The following is a 21,218-nucleotide window of genomic DNA, read 5'->3' as shown; positions in this document are numbered from 1 at the left end:
CTTGCCTGGAAAATCCCATGGACGGAGGAGCCTGGAAGGCTGCAGTCCATGGGGTCGCTGAGGGTCGGACACGACTGAGTGACTTTACTTTCACTTTTCACTTTCACGCATTGGAGAAGGAAATGGCAACCCACTCCAGTGTTCTCGCCTGGAGAATCCCAGGGATGGGGGAGCCTGGTGGGCTGCCATCTACAGGGTCGCACAGAGTCGGACACGACTGAAGCGACTTAGCAAATGTTCATTGTGCACTTCCAGCCATTGCACTAACCCTTGGCTTTTATTTCCCAATTTTTCTTGATTTTCTAATCCATACTCATCTTTCAAGCATCAATATATAGACTATGTTTCTATTTACAAGTCTTCTGTGACATTTCACATCCAATGTCCTTTCTCTTGTCGTATCACCATGTGAATACCTTTATCATATAATGAAAGTGTGAGTCGCTTAGTCACATCTGACTGTGACCCCATGGACTGTAGCCCACCGGGTTCTTCTGTCCATGGAATTCTCCAGGCAAGAATACTGGAGTGGGTAGCCATTCTCTTCTCCAGGGGATCTTCCCGGCCCATAGACTAAGCCTGGTCTCCGTCATTAGAGGCAGATTCTTTACCATCTGAGCCACCAGGGAAGCCCACATAATAACAAACACCTACATCAATGAGAGTGCAGGTTAACCAATCATATGCCAGTCTCTGTGATAGTTAATTAAATCATTTTATCTCATCTTTGCAGCATATCTGTTTGATGCTGTGAGATGGAAATACTCATTTGATTATTTCTTCCTAACAAAACCTTTCTTATTTATTCCACAAAATTACAGGCCAGGTAAGTATCACATGTTCAAGCTTTTCATCTACCTTACCCATATTTTCCAAGTACCAGTTCACACCAAAGAACAAACTTCCAAATTCCTATCAGCACTGTCATAAAATGTTGCTTTATAACTCAACTTAAATTCATGTGAGAATTAGTTCAACCATCTCAGTGGTGTACACTTTTGTTTTATATTCTCCATCACCCACATGAAAGTAAAAGTGCTTTCCCCTCCACTTTTCGTTCCTCCTGCATCCATTTATTTTTTTGATTGGGTTAAGATTAAATTTGCATCAAGATAGTTATTTACGTAATCTAATGCAGCTAGGTATGGACGCCAGAATTAGACCCCACCTCTTGCCCTCACAGGACACATAAGCTTTGACAGGTCATTTTTCTTTACTTAATAAATGCAGAACATCAGACTTTTGTCTATCAGATTGTCATGAAAATGAAAATGTTTGACACATATCAGGACTTCATTAAATACTTAGGATCTAACTCTCCATTGCTAATATTGCCAATAAATATACAGAAAAATCAAACAAAAATTAGCTTGAGGGAGTATACGAGTGTTTCCCTATTTATAATCTGTTGTATCACACTTTAAGTATAGTTTCTTTACTTCTGACTTTTAATTAGTTAGCAAAAATGTGATAGAAGTTATTTGTTCATTATTGAGACTCACTAAATATTTTCTTTTAGCCTGGGTAGAATCAAGTGATTCCACTGCTTCCTGGTCATATTAAAATGGAAATTTTAATTTAACCACCCTACTATTTATATTTTTCTGTTCCTTTAGTTTCAGCTCTTCAATACACTGCCTAGACAGACAGTAACTAGTGCATAGTTACAGATGCGGATTTGAAAATTGTACCTGAGTAATACTTAACAAATATAACTTACAAATTTTAGTGGAGTAGATCTGATCATTGAAATCAGTGCTAATTAGGTCATTAACACATATTGTTTAATTACTTGACATTTACCTCTGCAGACAACACATGTCTTCAACACTTAAACTGTCTCTTCCAAATTATCAACCTCCTGAGCTTACTAGGTGTATCTTAAGAAGTAGAGTTACATATTCAAATTTTTCAACTCCTCTCTGAAGTGTCCCAGTATGCATATTCCATTTTTATGAAATCTCAATTAGCATCTAAGAACATACTTTGAATAATGTTAATTTAGAATGCTCTACTTTCAGAAAGTAATATACTACGCACTGACCACGAAAAAAGTTTCGTGGTCCAAAAGAAAAAAGTTTCTTTGCTATTTTGTGGGCATGTTATGAGCTTCCCTAGTGGCTTTTTACATCAAAACTCCAAAAGTACGGTAGGTTTCAAGTAAAGCTTGATCTATAGTTCAAATTATATCACCAGTACTCATTTTCTCTCAACTCTCCACTGGCCTCAGACTGTCTCCCAGTCTCTACACTATCGACTCTCTGAAGCTACCTCTGGAAAAAAAGAGAAAGAAAGGAAGGGAGGGAGTGAAGAGGAGGGTGAGCAAAGAAGGGGAAAGAAGGGAAGAGAAAGGAGGGAGGAATAAAGGGAAATATTAAAGGAAAAGAGAGAGAAAAAAAACAAACCTTCATTTGTATTTGTGATATCTATGGTACAAACACTCCCAAGAGGGCCATGGCCATTTCAAGCTATTAGTGTGATGTCATTGAATGCAGGTTAGGTTATACAATCAGCTCTCAGGAGGCAGTTAAGGGCCAGGGCCATCTCCTCTCTGTTAGTTGTAGCCCAGTATTCATATTTTTATATCACTAAGTCTTGGGGTGTAAAGTTTCTTCAGGTAGTTTCTGAGAAAAAAGAAAGGCTTTCTCCCCAAAGCCTTACACTAGTTTGCTAGTATCTCATGAACTCTGATTGGTTTATTTACCCATGACATTTCTGGGGGACTGAAATATATTAATTAGTTGAAGCTAGTCTGGAGCTCACTGCTCTGTGAACCATACCACCCAAATATTTCTCCATTTGGACACAGAAGAGTAAAATCCTCATTCAGAAACAAGGGAATCATTAATTGAAAAAAAAAAAAAAAAAAATGGGAAGATAGATGGAAGGAAGAAAACCAAAATAAATAAATAAATAATGCCAACAGGGAACATAAAAGAAAATCCCTTTAGACTAAAACAGCAGCACTATACTTGAATGCAAGCTCTATAAATACAGAGGCATTTCTGTCCTCACTTTATTTTTGTTGATACTACTGATAAGTGTTCAATGAACACTTGTTGAATGAAAGTTAAATTGGAGGGACTCCAATATTTTTGACTGTATGAAGGAGAAAAGTTAAAATCTTTATACAAATAACTTGGCTTTTCTCTATTAAAATAGTCCTTGGACTTTGATACATGCAGTTGTATCAATGTCACTAGTTTTGTAAATGGTCCTGTCACTTAGAGTAATTCATATCTTCCTAAATGATTCAGTCGTATTAAATTCTAGCCCTTGAAGGGTTATGCTGAGGTACTAGTGTATTTTTCTCATTTTAACTATGAAAACTGGCCCCATTATCACGCACCAAACAATGCTGTTATCATAAAGGAACCCATTTTAGGATGTTAATAGGTATTTCACTACTGTACCATCCCAACTAATGGAGCATATAGGAGGACTATACAGGATGTTGGAGAATATAAAGATCTGCCAGATAAAGACCCATCTGTGTTCATCCATAGGTACTGCTACAAACATCAGCAGGTCATTGCTGACTAATTTTAGGGCATTTTCTATCTTTTTGAGGAGAACTGAAATATTTTACAAGCAGCAAATAGACAAGCATCTTCTTTTTAGTTTCTCTCCATACAGTGCTTTTGCAAATATTAAAATAACTAGTCAATTGTTTTCTCCCTAGTGTCCTGTGTATTTTGTGGACTATGCAGAGATTAATAGCAGCCTGCAATAATCTGTTGTCCTTTGTGGGGGAAAAAAAAAACTATGCTGCTGTTTCTGGAAAGAAATAATTGGTACATAGCTTATAGAGTCAACGTCTGAATTTAATGGAGCATAAAGGGGTGGTATTTCTCATGAAGGAGGCATATTATCTGTTTAAACAGCTTTCAGTCTTGCACATAAATTAGGCCTTCGACAAGCTTTGGAAAAAGAGAAACCACAGAGTAATGAATTAACATGCTTGCATATTCCTAACAAAGGAACCATCTCTTCTGAAAAGAAGAGAAAGAAAGCTCCAGCGTCTTGGCTACATTTGGAAATCTAAAATTAATTATTGACATTTCCATATTGTTTGCAGCCACTTTGCTTGCTCATTTATTGTAAAATGTATATATGCTAATTGTTTTACGGGAGCTCATAAAACTCAGACTATAAATGAGATAATGTATGACCAATTTATTGCGTTTGCCCTTCAGACATAGAGCTAAACCTGGCATAAATGAAAAGTGGTCAATGCACATTTTGTCAAGGTCTTTCCTTACTCCAGAAAGAAAATGAAATGGTAAAATACTCAAATAGCTGCAGTTGAAAAACATTTTATATTTCTCTCTAAACTATTTCCTTTACCAGCTAAAAACCAATTTGGGGTAGTTTCTAGAATCCATCCTGGTGAATATATTTATGCCAAAAAATGATGAGAATTTATAGACTACAGAATCCAACACTCTTTTCCCATTTACTACAAGTAATACTATACTTCCTATTCTTTGAAAAAGAAACTGAACAAATATCTGCTGTTAAACTTGCACTAAATTTAAGGAAAAATTAATATGAAATGTACTATTCAAGTTATCATTCTCTGTTTATGATAGCACCTATGTCAGCTTGGAAGAACCCATTCAGTTAAGCCCAAACCCCTAGGCAAGACTGCCAATATAAACAAAGGTGACCACTAATCTCCAGGAAAGAAGATTCCAACCTTCTTTGGTAGCTCATTTCCATAGCTAAAGTTAATAACTATTTCACAAAGTTCTTCTTTCTTCCACTGAATTAAAACTTTCCTGCCTTAGGTCAGACACATTCAGTTTCCTTTTATGTCAGTTAAGTTCAGTCACTCAGTTGTGTCTGACTCTTTGTGATCCCATAGACTGCAGCACGGCAGGCCTCCCTGTCCATCACCAACTCCCAGAGTTTACTCAGACTCATGTCCATTGAGTTGGTGACGCCATCCAATCATCTCAATCTGTTGTCTCCTTCTCCCCCCACCTTCAATCTTTTCCAGCATCAGGGTCTTTTCAAATGGGTCATTTCTTCACATCAGGTAGCCAAAGTATTGGAGCTTCAAATTCAACATAAGTCCTTCCAATGAATATTCAGGACTGATCTCCTTTAGGATGGACTGGTTGGATTTCCTTGCTATCCAAGGGACCCTCAAGAGTCTTCTCTAACATCACAGTGCAAAAGCATCAATTCTTTGGCACTCATCTTTTTTTATAGTCCAACTCTCACATCCAAACACGATTACTAGAAACACCACACCTTTGACTAGATGGACCTTTGTTGGCAAAGTAATGTCTCTGCTTTTTAACATTCTGCCTAGGTTGGTCATCACTTTTCTTCCAAGAAGAAAGCATCTTTTAATCTCATGGCTGCAGTCACCATCCGCAGTGATTTTTTGGAGCCCAGGAAAATAAAGTCTGTTCCTGTTTCCACTATTTCCCCATCTCTTTGTCATGAAGTGATGGGACCAAATGCCATGATCTTAGTTTTCTGAATGTTGAGTTTTAAGCCAACTTTTTCACTCTCCTCTTTCACTTTCATCAAGAGGCTCTTTAGTTCTTGTTTACTTTCTGCCATAAGGGTGGTGTCATCTGCATATCTGAGGTTATTGAGATTTTTCCTGGCAATCTTGATTCCAGCTTGTGCTTCATCCAGGCCAGCATTTCCCATGATGTACTCTGCATATAAGTTAAATAAGCAGAGTGACAATATACAGGTCCCTTGACATATTCCTTTCCTGATTTGGAACCAGTCTGTTGTTCCATGTCCAGTTCTGACTGTTGCTTCCTGACCTGCATACAGATTTCTCAAGAGACAGGTCAGGTGATCTGGTATTCCCGTCTCTTTAAGAATTTTCCAGTTTGTTCTGATCCATATAAAGGCTTTGGCATAGTCAATAAAGTAGATGTTTGCTGGAACTCTCTTGCTTTTTCGATGACCCAACGGATGTTGGCAATTTGATGTCTGGTTACTCTGGTTTTCTAAATCCAGCTGGAACATCTGGAATTTCACAGTTCACAGACTATTGAAGACTGGCTTGGAGAATTTTGAGCATTACTTTGCTAGCGTGTGAGATGAATGCAATTGTGCAGTAGTTTGACCACTCTTTGGCATTGCCTTTTGTTGGAATTGGAATGAAAACTAACCTTTTCCAGTCCCGTGGCCACTGCTAAGTTTTCCCAATTTGCTGGCATATTGAGTGTAGCACTTTCACAGCATCATCTTTTAGGATTTGAAATAGCTCAACTGGAATCCCATCACATCCACTAGTTTTTTTTGTAGTGATGCTTTCTAAGGCCCACTTAACTTCGTATTCTAGCATGTCTGGCTCTAGACGAGTGATCATACCATCATGATTATCTGGGTCATGAAGATCTTTTCTGTATATTTCTGTGTATTCTTGCCACTTCTTAATATCTTCTGCTTCTGTTGTGTCCATAGCACTTCTGTCTTTTATTGTGCCCATCTTTGTGTGAAATGGTCCCTTGGGATCTTTACTTTTCTTGAAGAGATCTCTAGTGTTTCCCATTCTATTGTTTTCCTCTATTTCTTTGCATTGTTCACTTAAGAAGGTTGTCTTATCTCTCCTTGCTATTCGTTGGAACTCTGCATTCAAATGGGTATATCTTTCCTTTTCTCCTTTGCCTGTTGCTTTTCTTCACAGCTATTTGTAAGGCCATCTCAAAAACCATTTTGCCTTTTGCATTTCTTTTTCTTGGGGATGGTCTTGATCCCTGCCTCCTGTTCAATGTCACAAACCTCCATCCATATTCCTCAGGAACTCTGTCTATCAGATCTGATCCCTTGAATTTATTTCTCTCTTCCACTGTATAATCATTAGGGATTTGATTAAGGTCAAGTGGTTTTCCCTACCTTCTTCAACTTAAGTCTGAACTTTGCAATAAGGAGTTCACAATGTGAGCCACAATCAGCTCCTGGTCTTGTTTTTGCTGACTGTATAGAGCTTCTCCATCTTTAGCTGCAAAGAATATAATCAATCTGATTTTCATATTGACCATCTGATGATGTCCATGTATAGAGTCTTCTCTTGTGGAAGAGGATGTTTGCTATGACCAGTGCCTTCTCTTGGCAAAACTCTATTAGCCTTTGCCCTGCTTCATTCTGTACTCCAAGGCCAAATTTGCCTGTTACTCCAGGTATTTCTTGACTTCCTACTTTTGCATTCCAGTCCCTTAAAATGAAAAGGACATGTTTTTTGGGTGTTAGTTCTAGAAGGTCTTATAGGTCTTCATAGAACCATTCAACTTAGCTTCTTCATCATTCCTGGTTGGGGCATAGACTTGGATTACTGTGATTTTGAATGGTTTGCCTTGGAAACAAACAGAGATCATTCTGTGGTTTTTGAGATAGCATCCAAGTACTGCATTTTGGATTATTTTGTTGACTATGATGGCTACTCCATATTTTCTAAGGGATTCATGCCCACACTAGTAGATATAATGGTCATCGGAGTTAAATTCACCCATTCCAGTCCATTTTATTTCACTGATTCCCTAAAATGTTGATGTTTACTCTTGCCATCTCCTTTTGACCACTTCCAATCTGCCTTGATTCATGAACCTAACATTCCAGGTCCCTATGCAATCTTGCTCTTTACAGCATCAGACCTTACTTCCATCACCAGTCACATCCACAACTGGGTATTGTTTTTGCTTTGGCTTCATCTCTTCAGCCTTCTTGGAGTTATTTCTCCACTGATCTCCAGTAGCATATTGGGCACCTGTTGACCTGGGAGTTCATCTTTCAGTGTCCTACAATTTTGCTTTTTCATACTGTTCATGGCGTTCTCAAGGCAAGAATACTGAAATGGTTTGCCATTCCCTTTTCCAGTGGACCATGTTTTGTCAGAACTCTCCACCATGACCCATCCGTCTTGGGTGAACCTACATGGCATGGCTCATAGTTCCATTGAGTTAGACAAGGTTGTGGTCTATGTGATCAGATTGGTTAGTTTTCTCTGATCATAGTTTTAGGTAGTCAATAAGTGGACAGTAAACTTTTTGAGACTCTTTTTCAGAAGACCCTGCCAGATATAACAGAACTTATTAAATTTCTGGTAAGAGAATCAATAACCCAATAGAACTAAAATAGTTAAGTGAGGCTGCATTTAAGCAGAAAATAATTACTTAGCATATTATTAAAAAATTAAGAGAAATTCACTCATTTCAAGATGACAAACAGTGCTGTGCAAATAGCTGCTGCCGCTACTGCTAAGACACTTCAGTCGTGTCCGACTCCATGTGACCCCATAGATGGCACCCTACCAGGCTCCTCCATCCCTGGGATTCTCCAGACAAGATCACTGGAGTGCGTTGCCCTTTCCTTCTCTAACTGTGCAAACTGAGAAAGGTTCAAATGTAATTTTGATATTAATTAGAGGGAGTTTAATGAAAAGGAATTATCAACAATAAGATTAAAGGGTAGTGATCATGTAGGTAAATTCACTAAGAGTTGCCCCCTTCCTTATACTTTTAAGAGAAATCCGTTTCTATGAGTGTCAGAATTAGACCTGAGCATGGTGTCATACATTACGTCACAAGGCCTCACCCACAAAATGTTAGTAATTTTGTCAGTAGACTCTGCCTGTCAGTAGTTCAGCACTAATTCCAATACCTAGCTTCTCCCATTAGTAAGCAGGAAACAACTCTAGAGTCTTCTGGACCCTGACTCCACCCAGCAAACCAGCACTAGCCCCAGTGCTCCACAGGCTTCTGAAGTGAGCCGTCTCATGACTAGACCCTGCCAAACAGTGGCGAGCAGTTCCACATAAGGCAGAGTCTGGCAACCAGACTCTGCCTTACCAGCCAGACTGGGAGTCAAATGAGCCTACAAGACGATCTAAATAGCATGTTCGTTACAACAAACAGACCAATGCAGCCCTTAATAGTAGAACCCCTAGAGTACATAGCTCTAGTGAACAAAGAGAGGAGTCCCCTGCAGAAACACATAGGATGACTCCTAGATAAAACCATTTCTCCAAGTTCAGGAAATGTAACTAACATACCAAAGATGGAAAAATACAAAACCAACTTAGTCAAAATGAGGCAGAAGAGAAACATGTTCCAGACAAAGGAACAGGATAAAACTAAGTGAAATGGAGACAGACAATCTACCTGAGAAAGAGTTCAGGGTAATGATAAGATAACCAAAGAACTCAAGAGAAGAAAACATGCAAACATTCAAAACATGCATGAGAAGTTAAAAGTTTCTAACAAAGAGTTAGAAAATATAAAGAACAACCAAACAGAGATGAAGAATACAATAAATGAAATGAGGAATCAAGACTAAAGTAAATGATAAAGAGGAATGATCAGTGACCTAAATGATAGAGTAATAGTAAATCACTGAAGCTGAAAGGAGAAGAAAAAGAATGAACAGAAATGAAGACAGCTTAAGGGACCTCTACAACAATATCAAGAGCACACCAATATTCATATTACAGGGGTCTCAGAAGTCAGAAGAGAAAAAGGGTCTGAGAACATACTGAAGATATAATAGCTGAAAATATCCCTAATCTGGGAAAGAAAACAGTCAAGTCCAGGAAGTATAGAGAGTCCCATATAGGATTAACCAAAAGAGGAACACACCAAAACACATTGTAATTAAAAGGAAAAAAATTAACAATAAAGAGAGACTATTAAAAGCATCAGTGAAAAATCAAAAAATAACATAAAAGAAAGCTCCCATAAGGCTATCAGCTGACTTTTCAGCAGAAATTCTGCAGACCAGAGCAACTGGAACAATGTATTTAAAATGATGGAAGGGGGAAACCTACAACCTAGAATACTCTACACAGCAAGGTTCTCATTCATTTTGGTGGAGAGAGAAAAAGTTTTACAGAAAAGCACAAGCTGAAACAGTTCAGCACTACCAAATGAACTTTAAAACAAATGCTAAAGGAACTTCAACATGAAAAAGAAAAGGCAACAACAAGAAACAATTAGAAAATAAAAATCCTCATCAGTAAAGGCAAATCTTTACTTCACTTTCTTTTCACATGCTAGCAAGGTCATGCTCAAAATCCTCCAAGCTAGGCTTCAACAGTACATGTACTGAGAACTTCCAGATGTAGAAGCTGGATTTAGAAAAAGCAGAGGAACCAGAGATCAAATTCCCAACATCCATTCAATCACAGAAAAACAAGAGAATTAAAAAAAAAAAAATCTAGTTCTGCTTCATTGACTATGTTAAAGCCTTTGACTGTGTGTATCACAACAAACTGTGGAAGATTCTTAAAGAATTCTTAAGAATTTCTCTTAAGAGAATGGAATACCAGATCACGTTACCTGCCTTCTGAAAAACCTGTATGTAGGTTAAGAAACAACAGTTAGAACTGAACATGGAACAACAGACTGGTTCAAAATTGGGAAAGGAGTCCATCAAGGCTGTATACTCTCACCCAGTTTATTCAACTTACATGCAAAGTTAATCATGCAAAATGGCATGCTGGATGAAGCACAAGCTGGAATCAAGATTGCCAGAAGCCTTTTTTTTTTTTTTTTTAGAATGGTTAAAATTTTTTTTTTGTAGTTTACTTTTATTTTTTTTTTTTTTTATTTATTTATTTATTTTTTTAAATTTTATTTTATTTTTTAAACTTTACATAATTGTATTAGTTTTGCCTCTTGATGAAGGTGAAAAAGGAGAGTGAAAAAGCTGGCTTAAAACTCAATGTTCAAGAAACTAAGTTCATAGTATCCAGTTCCATCACTTCATGGCATATAGATGGGGAAACAGTGGAAACAGTGACAGACTTTATTTTCTTTGGCTCCAAAATGGGCAGATGGTGATTGTAGCCATGAAATTAAAAGATGCTTGCTCCTTGGAAGAAAACTTGTGACCAACCTAGACAGCATATTAAAAAGCAGAGACATTACTTTGCCAACAAAAGTCCACATAGTCAAAGCTATGGTTTCTCCAGTAGTCATGCATAGATATGAGAGTTGGACCATAAAGAAAGCTGAGCACTGAAGAATTGTTGCTTTTCAACTGTGTGTTGGAGAAGACTCTTGAGAATCCCATGGGTTGTGAGGAGATCAAACCAGTCAATCCTAAAGAAAAATCAACCCTGAATATTCATTGGAAGGACTGATGCTGAAGCTAGAGCTCCAATACTTTGGCCATCTGATGTGAAGAACTGACTCATTGGAAAAGACCCTGATTCTGGGAAACATAGAAGGCAGTAGAAGACAGGGATGACAGAGGATGAGATGGTTGGATGGCATCACTGACTCAATGGACATGAGTTTGAGCAAGCTCTGGGAGATGGTGAAGGACAGGGAAGCCTGGCATGCTGCAGTCCATGGGGTTGCAAAGAATAGGAAATGACTGAGCAACTGAATGACAACAACATACATAAAGGCAAACCTATACTAAAGGTAGAAAGTCATCCACATACAAAGCTAATAGAAAGTATAAAGACAAAAGTAGTAAAATCATCTATATCCACAATAAGCAATTAAGGGATATATAAAACAAGTAGAGTAATAGATGACAGAAAAAGACAGTAATGACAAGGGGAGGATAGTGTAAATTGAGGGTTTTGAAAATGAATTTGAAATTAAGAGATGAGCAATTTAAAACAATCACATTTACAGAGAGAATGCTACATAAAAACCTCATGGTACTCAAAAACAAAATTTATAATACAGATATAGATACACACATACACTAAAAAGGAAAAGGAATCCAAACATAACATTAAAGATAGTCATCAAATCACAAGGGAAGAGAATAAGAGGGGAAAAAAAGAGTAGCCAAATGAATACAAAAACAAGACCCATATACAGGCTGCCTACAAGAGATTCACTTCAGATCTAAAAACACACATAGACTGAAAGTGAGGTGATGAAAAAATTATTCAGTACAAATGGATATCAAAAGAAAGCCTGAAGAGCAATACTTCAGTTCAGTTCAGTCCAGTCACTCAGTCATGTCTGACTGCGTCTTTGCAACCCCATGAATCACAGTATGCCAGGCCTCCCTATCCATCACCAGCTCTTGGAGTTTACCCAAACTCATGTCCATCAAGTCGGTGATGCCATCCAGCCATCTCATCCTCTATCGTCCCCTTCTCCTCTTGCCCCCAATCCCTCCCAGCATCAGGGTCTTTTTCAATGAGTCAACTCTTCACATGAGGTGGCCATTATATCACAGGAAATAGATATGAAAACAAAGACTTAAAAGAGACAAAGGACACTAAATGTGATCAAGGGATCAATCCAAGAAGATACAACAATTATAAATATTTAGCACCCAACACAAGAGCACCTGAATATATAATATAAACATTAACAGAAATAAATGGAGATATTAACAGTAACATCATAATAGTGGTAGACTTTAACATCCCATTTATATCAAAGGACTGATCATCCAGACAGAAAATCAGTATGAAAATATTGGCCTTAAATGACACATTAGAGCAGGGGGCTTAATTGATATACAGAAAGCATTCCACCTGAAAGCAGCAGATGACACCTTCTTTTCGAGTGTACATGGGACAATGCACACACTTATCTTCAATTAATCTACAACAATGGAAGCCAGACTATACAATGGGGAAAAGACAGTCTCTTCAATAAGTGGTGCTAGGAAAACTGGACAGCTACATGTAAAAGAATACAATTAGAACATTGTCTCACATCATATACAATAAACTCCAAGTGGATTAAAGGCCTAAATGTAAAACCACAAACCAGAAAATTCCTAGAAGAAAACATAGGCAAAACACTTTTTGATCTAAATCATAGAAATAATTTTTTGAATCTGTCTCCTAAAGCAAAGGAAATAAAAGCAAAAATAAATAAGTAGGATCTAATTAAACTCAAAAGCTTTTGCTCAACAATGGAAACAATTGACAAATTTAAAAATCCTACTGAATGGAAGAAAGTATTTGCAAATAATACGACCTATAAGGGGTTAATATATATAAACAGCTCATACAAGTTGACGTCAAAGAAAAAAAAAAAAAAACCTGAGTGAAAAACAGAAGATCCGAAAGAACATTTTCCTAAAGAGGTCATGGAGATGCCCAACAGATGGCCACATGAAAATATACTTAACACTGTTAATCATCAGGGAAATGCAAATCAAAACCACAATAAGATGTCACCTCTCACTTGTCAGAATGGCTATCATCAAAAGGACTACAAATAACAAATATTGGTGAGGGTGTGGATTCTTCTGTTGGTAGGAATGCCAACTGGTGCAGTCACTGTAAAAAACAGTATGGAGGTTTCTCAAAAAAAAAAAAAACTAAAAAAAGAAGAATTACCATATGACCCTGCAATTCTACTCCTGGGTACGTATCCAAAAAAACCAAAAGCACTAATTTGAAAAGATACATGCACCTCAGTGTTCATGTGTGTGCTTAGTCGTGTCTGACTCTTTGCAACCCTGTGGAATGTAGCCTGCCAGGTTCCTCTGTCCATGCGGATTCTCCAGGCAAGAATACTAGAGTGGGTTTCTATGCCATCCTCCAGGGGATCCTCCCAACCCAGGGATCAAACCCAGGGCTCCCACATGGCAGGTGGATTCTTTACTGTCTGAGCCACCAAGGAAACCCAAGAATACTGGAGTGGGTATACTATCCCTTCTCCAGGGGAACTTAGCAACCCAGGAATTGAACCAGGGTCTCCTGCATTATAGGCAGATTCTTTACCAGCTGAGCTTCCCAGGAAGCTATGCCAATGCTCATAGCAGCACTATTTACAATAATCAGGACCTGTAGGTAACTTAGATGTCCATCAACAGATGAATAGATAAAGAAGTTATGGTACATATATACAATGGAATATTACTAAGCCTTAAGAAGAATGAAATTGGGTCATTGGTAGTGATGTAGGTGAATCTAGACTCTATCAAACATGGTGAAGAGGTCATAAAAAGAAAATTAAATCTTGTATGCTAGCAAACATATATGGAATCTTGAAAAATGGTACTGATGAACCTATTTGCAGGGCAAGAATGGAGATACAGATGTAGAGAATGGACTTATGGACACAGCAGGGTAAGGAGTGGGGGGACGAACTGAGAGAGTATCATTGCCATATACACACTATCATGTGCAAAACAGACAGCAGTGGGAAGCTGCTGCAACGCGCATGAAGCTCAACTCCATGCTCTGTGAAGACCTAGACGGGTGGGCCGAGGAGCTGAGGGAGGTTCAAGAGGGAGGGGAAGTATGTGCACTTATAGTTGATTCCTATTGTTGTACAGGGCTTCCCTGGTGGTTCAGAGGTTAAAGCATCTACCTCCAATGCAGGAGACCTGGGTTCAATCCCTGGGTCAGGAAGATCCAACTAACACAACATTGTAAGGCAATTATCCTCCATGTAAAAAAATAAATTAAACTGAAAAATACCTTCCTAATCATTGAAAATCCAGCCTGTTTTAACAAACTATGAGTTTAACTATGGACTCAATCCATCTTGCCCAATACATTAAAATGAACTATTTCTAGTACTTAAAACCCCTGCATTTTCCTTCTTAGTGAAGTAGACACAGACATTTTTCTCTGATGTGTATTCTCTTGCATGATTTTTTTTTTTTTTTGAACTTTGAGGATATCTGCTCCATTCTCTGACAATGTTTTGGTATCTTTATGTAAGGTTGGTACCACCCCACTTCTGATCTGCTTGTAGTGTTAGCTGAGAAACTGCATGTGGAACACTTTGAGTCTGTTCTCTATTTCCTCTGGGTCTAGTGGCTTTTCCTAACAATTTGGTCCCAGCAAGGCCAGAGGGCTTGGTGCAGATTTTTCTTCCTTTTCTGACCTGGTAGCTTGCTCTCCAGATCTTAGACAAGGGACCCTTTACCTAGAGCTTTAATGATACTAACAGATTCCCCCAGATCCTGAGTTCACTTATATACCCTTGCCTAGTAGCCAGTAGGAACATACTCCGTTTTGCATGCCATATGGGAAATGGCACTGTCCCAGGAGTACCTTCTATTACCCAGTCCTACAGGCTTTTCCTTAGCTACTACTGTCCACGTGTGGGCAATGGTATAGCTTTCAGAGCCCTTAAAGGGTGCAGGGCAAAAACTCCTCTTCTCTCATTATTTCTTTTAACCGAACATAGCTTCCCTTCTGGGACCTGCCCAGAGAGAAGACATTGTGACAGACATCCTCTGCTTCCTTTACTTCTCTCCCCTCCTTCTTCCCACAATCCCTATTAATCGGATCAACTATATTTTAGTTTGATTTCCTACCAAGTAGAGATTTCTTCAAAGACTTCTAGGCTCAAATCTTATGACTCTTCCTAAATGATGAGCGGAATATGGAAACATTGGCTTAATAACAATGGAGTATAAATGAACAGGAATACAGAAAATAATGAAATTATTTTACTGTGAAACATGTGGCACATAGTAATTATTTAAACATTTAAACCTATGATTATTACACTACCTAGAAAGATACTTTACAACATAGCCAAAGAGCAATTAATAGCTTCCAAGTCTCAGTTTTCAATCAGGAAAGAGGTTATTATTGCCTGACAGTGAGAAATACCCAGGTCATCTGCCAAACTTGTAAAAAGTCCTGTGAAGTGATAAGAAAAGCAATGCAGCAGGGCACAGCTGGACAGATAAACTCTGCAGGATGCTTGAGCCACAGAGATTTGTTATTTTTTTTTTCCTTTGCAAAATGCCATTGTCCAATTTTATTTTTTAAATATACTCTATGCTGCTAACTCACTTCAGTCGTGTCCGACTCTGTATGACCCCATAGATGGCAGCCCACCAGTCTCCCCCGTCCCTGGGATTCTCCAGGCAAGAACACTGGAGTGGGTTGCCATTTCCTTCTCCAATGCATGAAGGTGAAAAGTGAAAGTGAAGTCGCTCAGTCGTGTCCAACCCTCAGCAATCCCATGAACTGCAGCCTTCCAGGCTCCTCCATCCATGGGATTTTCCAGGCAAGAGTACTGGAGTAGGGTGCCATTGCCTTCTCTGGAGATTTGTTATTTTTATTTTTTGTATGGATCTGGGATCTACCAGAGAATGTGGGCAAATTACTGTAACAGCTTCTTGCTCTTCTTTATGCAATCCGTTCTTCAGATTTTAAACCTCAGGGCATTATGTTACAACACCAAGGCCAAATGTTACAACACCACTGATCCTAGCCCTTACAAGAGGGACTGTCTAATTCAGGGGTCCCCCAGCCCCAAGCCTCAGACAGGAAGTGGTCTGCAGCTTGTTAGGAACCATGCCACACAGCAGGAGGTAAACAGCGTGCTAGGGAGGGAAGCTTCATCTGTTGCTCCTCATCGCACCCATTACCACCTAAATCTCCCTCTCCCAGCTTCCATGGAAAAATTGCCATCTATGAAACCAGTCTCTGGTGCCAAACAGGTTGGGGCCACAGCTCCAACTGATAGTGCTGTGTGATCAAAAACAAAAAATACACAACACTGACCATGAATACTTTATCTGTGTAAGAACCACCAACAGGCAAATATATATTTGGTAAATTATTATGAATGCATATGCTATTATGCATCTGGACTCAGTCTTTCTATAAAAAATTGCTCCAGACTCAGTGCTCTTCTGTCTTCCCCTGCCCTTAGTGTGTAATCTTCACCTTTAGCACACACTGTTGTCATCTGCCTACTGTTTACTTCATGAGGGTGATACTTCCTCCACTATTTTACCTTCTATATTTACCCTTCAATTACAATCTCTGCCTGTCTTTTTTAGGAAATGGCTTGCTATTTCCAGACTTCCCAAGACTACACAAAAGCCAAATTATTTTTTTTCTCTCATCCTAAAAGTCTTAGATTGCAAATTAAGCTGGAAAGGTAAAGCAAAAATAAAATGGTAGATGGGCTACTAGGTCAGAGTCAAGAAAATATGCCATGGATTGAGGTAGAGTTATTCAGTAGTATGATAGAGCATTACGAATCCAATCCAAAATGAAAAGCCTGTAATGTTAACTGGAAGATAACTATAATATGTATTTTTCTCTTTTGAATAATAGCTTTTTCTTGGCCACCTGCCTGCCAAGTTTCTTAACCTTTTTAGTCTCCAACTTTGGTTTCCAAAGTTACTTTAATCCCATTAACACACATACCTTCAGACCTCAGCCTTTGAAAATCTTTTGTGGGTCATCGAAAGATGAGATCATTGAGCCAAGGGAACATAAAGCCAGATCAAAGAAGGGCCAGTTTTTGAACATGAAAGAATTTGAATTAAACACCCCCCATCTTCCAATTTATCAAATTCCAAGAGACTGCTTTCTGTATTATTCCAGAAAATTTTGAGAGGCGATAGTTAATGTATATAGAGTTTGAAGTTAAGCAGAATGAGTTTGAATTCAGATCCCTAATCACTCAATTATTTTGATCCTCAGTTTCTTATCTATAAAATGGGAATAATTTCTCAGAGTCTTGCTGTGCCATGAGGACTTGGGAGATTCTATCTAAAGAGTTTCCAGCACAAAGTTGGGCACATGGAAGGCACATTATTAGTGGTAGTTCTTTTAACTTCCTTCACAATCTTCTACTCCAGGACTTTGCCATACCTTAGGTTTCAAGTCTGCTACCAACCCTTGAGGATCCCAGGGTTTCCTAGTTTCCAGGGAGTCACAGCCATACATGCAATATATTAGAAGAGGCAACTAGTCTGGGAAGTCTGCAAAGCAACATTAATTTCTTCATATAAGAAAGAAAATTCTTATTCAAAAAGCTTTAAACCAAAGGAAAAACATGTTTATTAGGTCATTTTCCATGGCAATGGCTGGAGAACACAGCCCATGGTAATTGTGGTTGTATTCTTATAAGTTACATGCTTTATCACGAGCACATTCAAAAGGTGCCTGTTTAAAGGACCATGAATTTTACTGGAGTCTCACTTATCACCATGTATTCCTCAACTGATGTTCCTAGTCTTCTGGTTCCAGGTTCTCTAAAAGAACAGCAATATCTAAATAGGTTATATAGCGAGTCTGGAGAAATATTCCTGCTGACAAATGTAGTCTAAATTTCTGAGATTATCAATTGTATCAAAACCATTAGTATCTATGATAATTATATGTAGATTCCCATTTCAATTTTCAACAATATTTTTCAACAATACTGCTACCATAAAGGATTGGGGCCCTAAGCACATCAATATTCTGGGTTTTCTTACCTCTTCTATTAAAGCAGACCTTGGGTTAAACAAACTAAGGTCCTAAGATACCTCTTTCAACATCCACTGATATGATACTACTTAAATGATCAGGAGGGGTGTGGGCATTTACTAAGAATACAAGTAAGAGAAAGGGTCAACGACTGTTTTCTGAGCTGTCTCCCTGCACAGAACTCTGCTTGTGTGAGCTCAAGACTTCTCTCTCTCATTCTGGGTTCCACACTCAGAACTCAGGTATCTACTCCCCAGCTGGTAGTTCCCTCTCTCTGGAATGAAGGACAAAAGTCAGAAACCAACCAAAGATCCTTAGAAAAATGAGATTGCCTAGCAGTGGGATGGAAACAGAGGGAAAGGTGGGGTCAGACTACCCAAGACAAGGCTCTCACTGCTGGAGTTTTGAAGGAAGGGGAGCTAGGTGAACCAGTTGCCAGGACAACCTGCTGTTGGGGCAAGGGCAGTCGGGGCAAGGATATGGGAGACCTGTGGCTGTTCCTGCTCCTGCCCCTGTCCCTGGCAGCCTTCCATGGGGTCAAAGGCTGTTTGGAATGTGATCCCAAATTCATCGAGGAAGTTAAATCCTTGCTTGGAAAGCTGGTACCCCCAGAAGTCCCTGGCCGAACTCATATGCTTGAACGGCAGATGAAGGAGATGATCCGTTTAAGCTTCAAGGTCTCCCACAGGGACAAGATGCTTCGGGTGTTGGGTGAGGGAAGCCTAAGCCCCTAAGAATTTTGGGAGCTAAAGGGAGAAGGGAGGTAGGGAAGAGAGTACCTGGGGCCACATAATTTGCTCTGTGAATGTAATTAACCCCCACATGTTCCTTTACCTCTCCTCTCTAGCTGTTCAAAAGGTTGTCGATTTGAGAACATGGCTGAAGATCGAACTTGATAAACTGAGCAAGGAAAAATGGAAAGGTGAGGTACTGTTTCAATGTTAAAAGAATGTGTTGCCCAAGCAAGTTTGAGAACAATTCACTGGGGGAAACAAGGTAAAACAATTAGGATTAAATTATGAAGGGAAAGGCCACCTCTTTTTTCTGATGTCCATTCCACCCCTTTTCAGGTGTCTTTATCCTTCAAGGCAGGCTTCTCGATATCCGCAAAAACTTGGACTCCAAACTGGAAAAACTATTAAAGAAATTCTCTGAAGTTGGTAATATCAGATGTATATCTAACACCACTGAAATTATGTGAAAGGAATAGGAAATGAGGGGTGAGAGGAGGAATAGGGATTCATATTAAAATAATCCAGAATGGGTGGAGGGGTAGCTGGAAGGTAATGGGTAACCAAATAAATACAACTTGAGTATAAATATGACACACTTTAAGTTGATCCTAAGCTCATTAGATCTTTCTGATTCTCTTTTAGCTTGTTCTGAAGATTGTGGTAAGTACAGTATATGTAGTGCCTGGAGGTTTCAGAGCATATTTTCCCGTCTCCTTTATCTCCTCTACTTGTCACACTGAGAACATAATTCCTAAAGCTCTCAGCTACAAGGGGGAATGTCAACGATCTGTGACAACAAAATCTAGCTTACGAAATCTCAATCACTCCATATAATTTGACGTGCTCAGAGGCCTTCTATACCAGAGTTTTTAATCCATAGCCCCAAAATAAGCTGAGGCATCATTTTCCCACTTCTTCCCAGAGATTGGGCTTAAAGTTTTGATCAATCTCTAAAATTGAGGGCTAGGGGAAGAAGAAAGTTACAACAATGTAACCAGTGGAAATGCCCAAGATCTAATTCATACTGGTGTCTAAGCTAAGGAAACTCCATGCTGTGGCCCCCTTCCAACTATCTTCCTTCTTCTCTCCATCAGTCGTGACTGAAGGTCCTATCCTGGATTGTTGGACATGTCTTCGCATCACCTCTCGATGTTTCAGAGGAGAATATTGTGAAGGTAACAAAGATTGTTGTGTAGCACTTTGAAAGGCCAGGGATCAAGGAGTTTCTCATTGATCTAGTCAACAAATAGTTGTTGATCATTTTCTATGTAGGCCATGCTAATGCTACAAATAAGAGCTAAGATGCTGGACAAAATTTGTGCCAGAATGAATTATTGGGCACTAGGTAACTGAAGAGCTTAGAAATGAAAAAGTGTACTAAAGGTAGAGAAATTAGGCTGGGGGTAGTAGGGGAAAATGTTTTGTAGAGCCTAGGAGTCTAAGAAAGAGCAGAATAACCAGGGAACAAGATATAAATGGTGAACAGAGCAATTTTTAAGGTTAAAAATTGAGAGGTTTATGGATAAAGCTCTCAAGTTACTAATTTTCCCCTCCAGCTCATGTTTTCCCCTTTTTTCCTCCAGAGGATGATCCAAAGAAGGCTGAGAGTCGAGAAATTGGACTATTTCTGATATTATTAGCAGAAGGTGTAATATTGGGAGGTGTTTTGCTACTGTGAGTTTTCCTGCTTTCAAACACACACTGGGTCAAGCATTTCTTTGGCAAAGAGACTGCCCAATCTTCCCCCTTCTTCCAATGGAAATAAGGGGAAAGAAGTCATCTCAAACTTTGGGATATCTTACTAATAGGTATGAAACATAAAAGTTTGATGGGATAAAAGTTGGAACATAGGAAATGGAGGAAATGTGATAAAGTATGAGAAAAATGCTTGTAGAGGAATTCAAAAAAGGGAGAAAAAAATAGTTACAATTTTTTAAAGAACTGGGCTACTAATATTTAATTTGGGATTATCTTATTTCTCTAGATTCCATTTTTGCATCTCTCACCAGAGGAAAATGAAGGCAATACGAAGGTCATTAAAGACATACTTGGAGAAGAAACTTGAAGAATTAATGGGGATAAAGGATGAGAAGGAGAAAGATTTCAGAGGCAGAGAATAAATACATAGACACAGGCAGGAGGTCTTTCATAATTCTCTTATGTGTTGACTCCGAGTAGAAAATCAGGAATTAAGCTCTTTTGCAGTCATAAAGTCAAAGTATTCTAAAACTGAACTTAGTTTCTCTGGTAAAGATCCTTTCTGATATCCTGAGGGCAACGCAAGCAAACATTTTACTGGAAGTTGGACAGAAAGCAATGCTGGTATGTAGCAACACACATGA

The 21,218-nt window shown here is 38.8% G+C and overlaps 1 protein-coding gene across 2 annotated transcripts; it reads left to right on the top strand.

Moving 5' to 3' along the window:
- Positions 1 to 18,621: 18,621 nt before the first annotated feature.
- On the top strand, positions 18,622 to 20,996 carry IZUMO3 (IZUMO family member 3). Of its 2 annotated transcripts, XM_005906370.3 has the most exons (7): positions 18,622 to 18,853; positions 18,990 to 19,064; positions 19,213 to 19,302; positions 19,519 to 19,536; positions 19,971 to 20,051; positions 20,460 to 20,550; positions 20,861 to 20,996. In XM_005906370.3, the coding sequence occupies exons 1-7, from the start codon at positions 18,622 to 18,624 to the stop codon at positions 20,994 to 20,996; spliced, it is 723 nt and encodes a 240-aa protein (XP_005906432.1). The 2 variants fall into 2 exon arrangements, with proteins under 2 accessions (XP_005906432.1, XP_005906433.1); XM_005906371.1 differs by lacking the exon at positions 19,519 to 19,536.
- Positions 20,997 to 21,218: the final 222 nt, after the last annotated feature.

The sequence above is a fragment of the Bos mutus genome, chromosome 8 (assembly GCF_027580195.1).
Source record: "Bos mutus isolate GX-2022 chromosome 8, NWIPB_WYAK_1.1, whole genome shotgun sequence".
Taxonomy (NCBI): Eukaryota; Metazoa; Chordata; class Mammalia; order Artiodactyla; family Bovidae; genus Bos; species Bos mutus.
Note: the sequence above shows the minus strand (reverse complement) of the source record. Positions and strands in the feature narration are given on the sequence as shown.

What these genes read in the sequence shown, in the direction of transcription:
- IZUMO3 (XM_005906370.3), top strand. Translation starts at nt 18,622, where the DNA reads ATGGGAGACCTGTGGCTGTTCCTGCTCCTGCCCCTGTCCCTGGCAGCC. An exon ending in GAGCAAGGAAAAATGGAAAG is followed by an intron (nt 19,065 to 19,212) that starts GTGAGGTACTGT and finishes ACCCCTTTTCAG; the next exon opens with GTGTCTTTATCCTTCAAGGC. An exon ending in TTGGGAGGTGTTTTGCTACT is followed by an intron (nt 20,551 to 20,860) that starts GTGAGTTTTCCT and finishes TTATTTCTCTAG; the next exon opens with ATTCCATTTTTGCATCTCTC.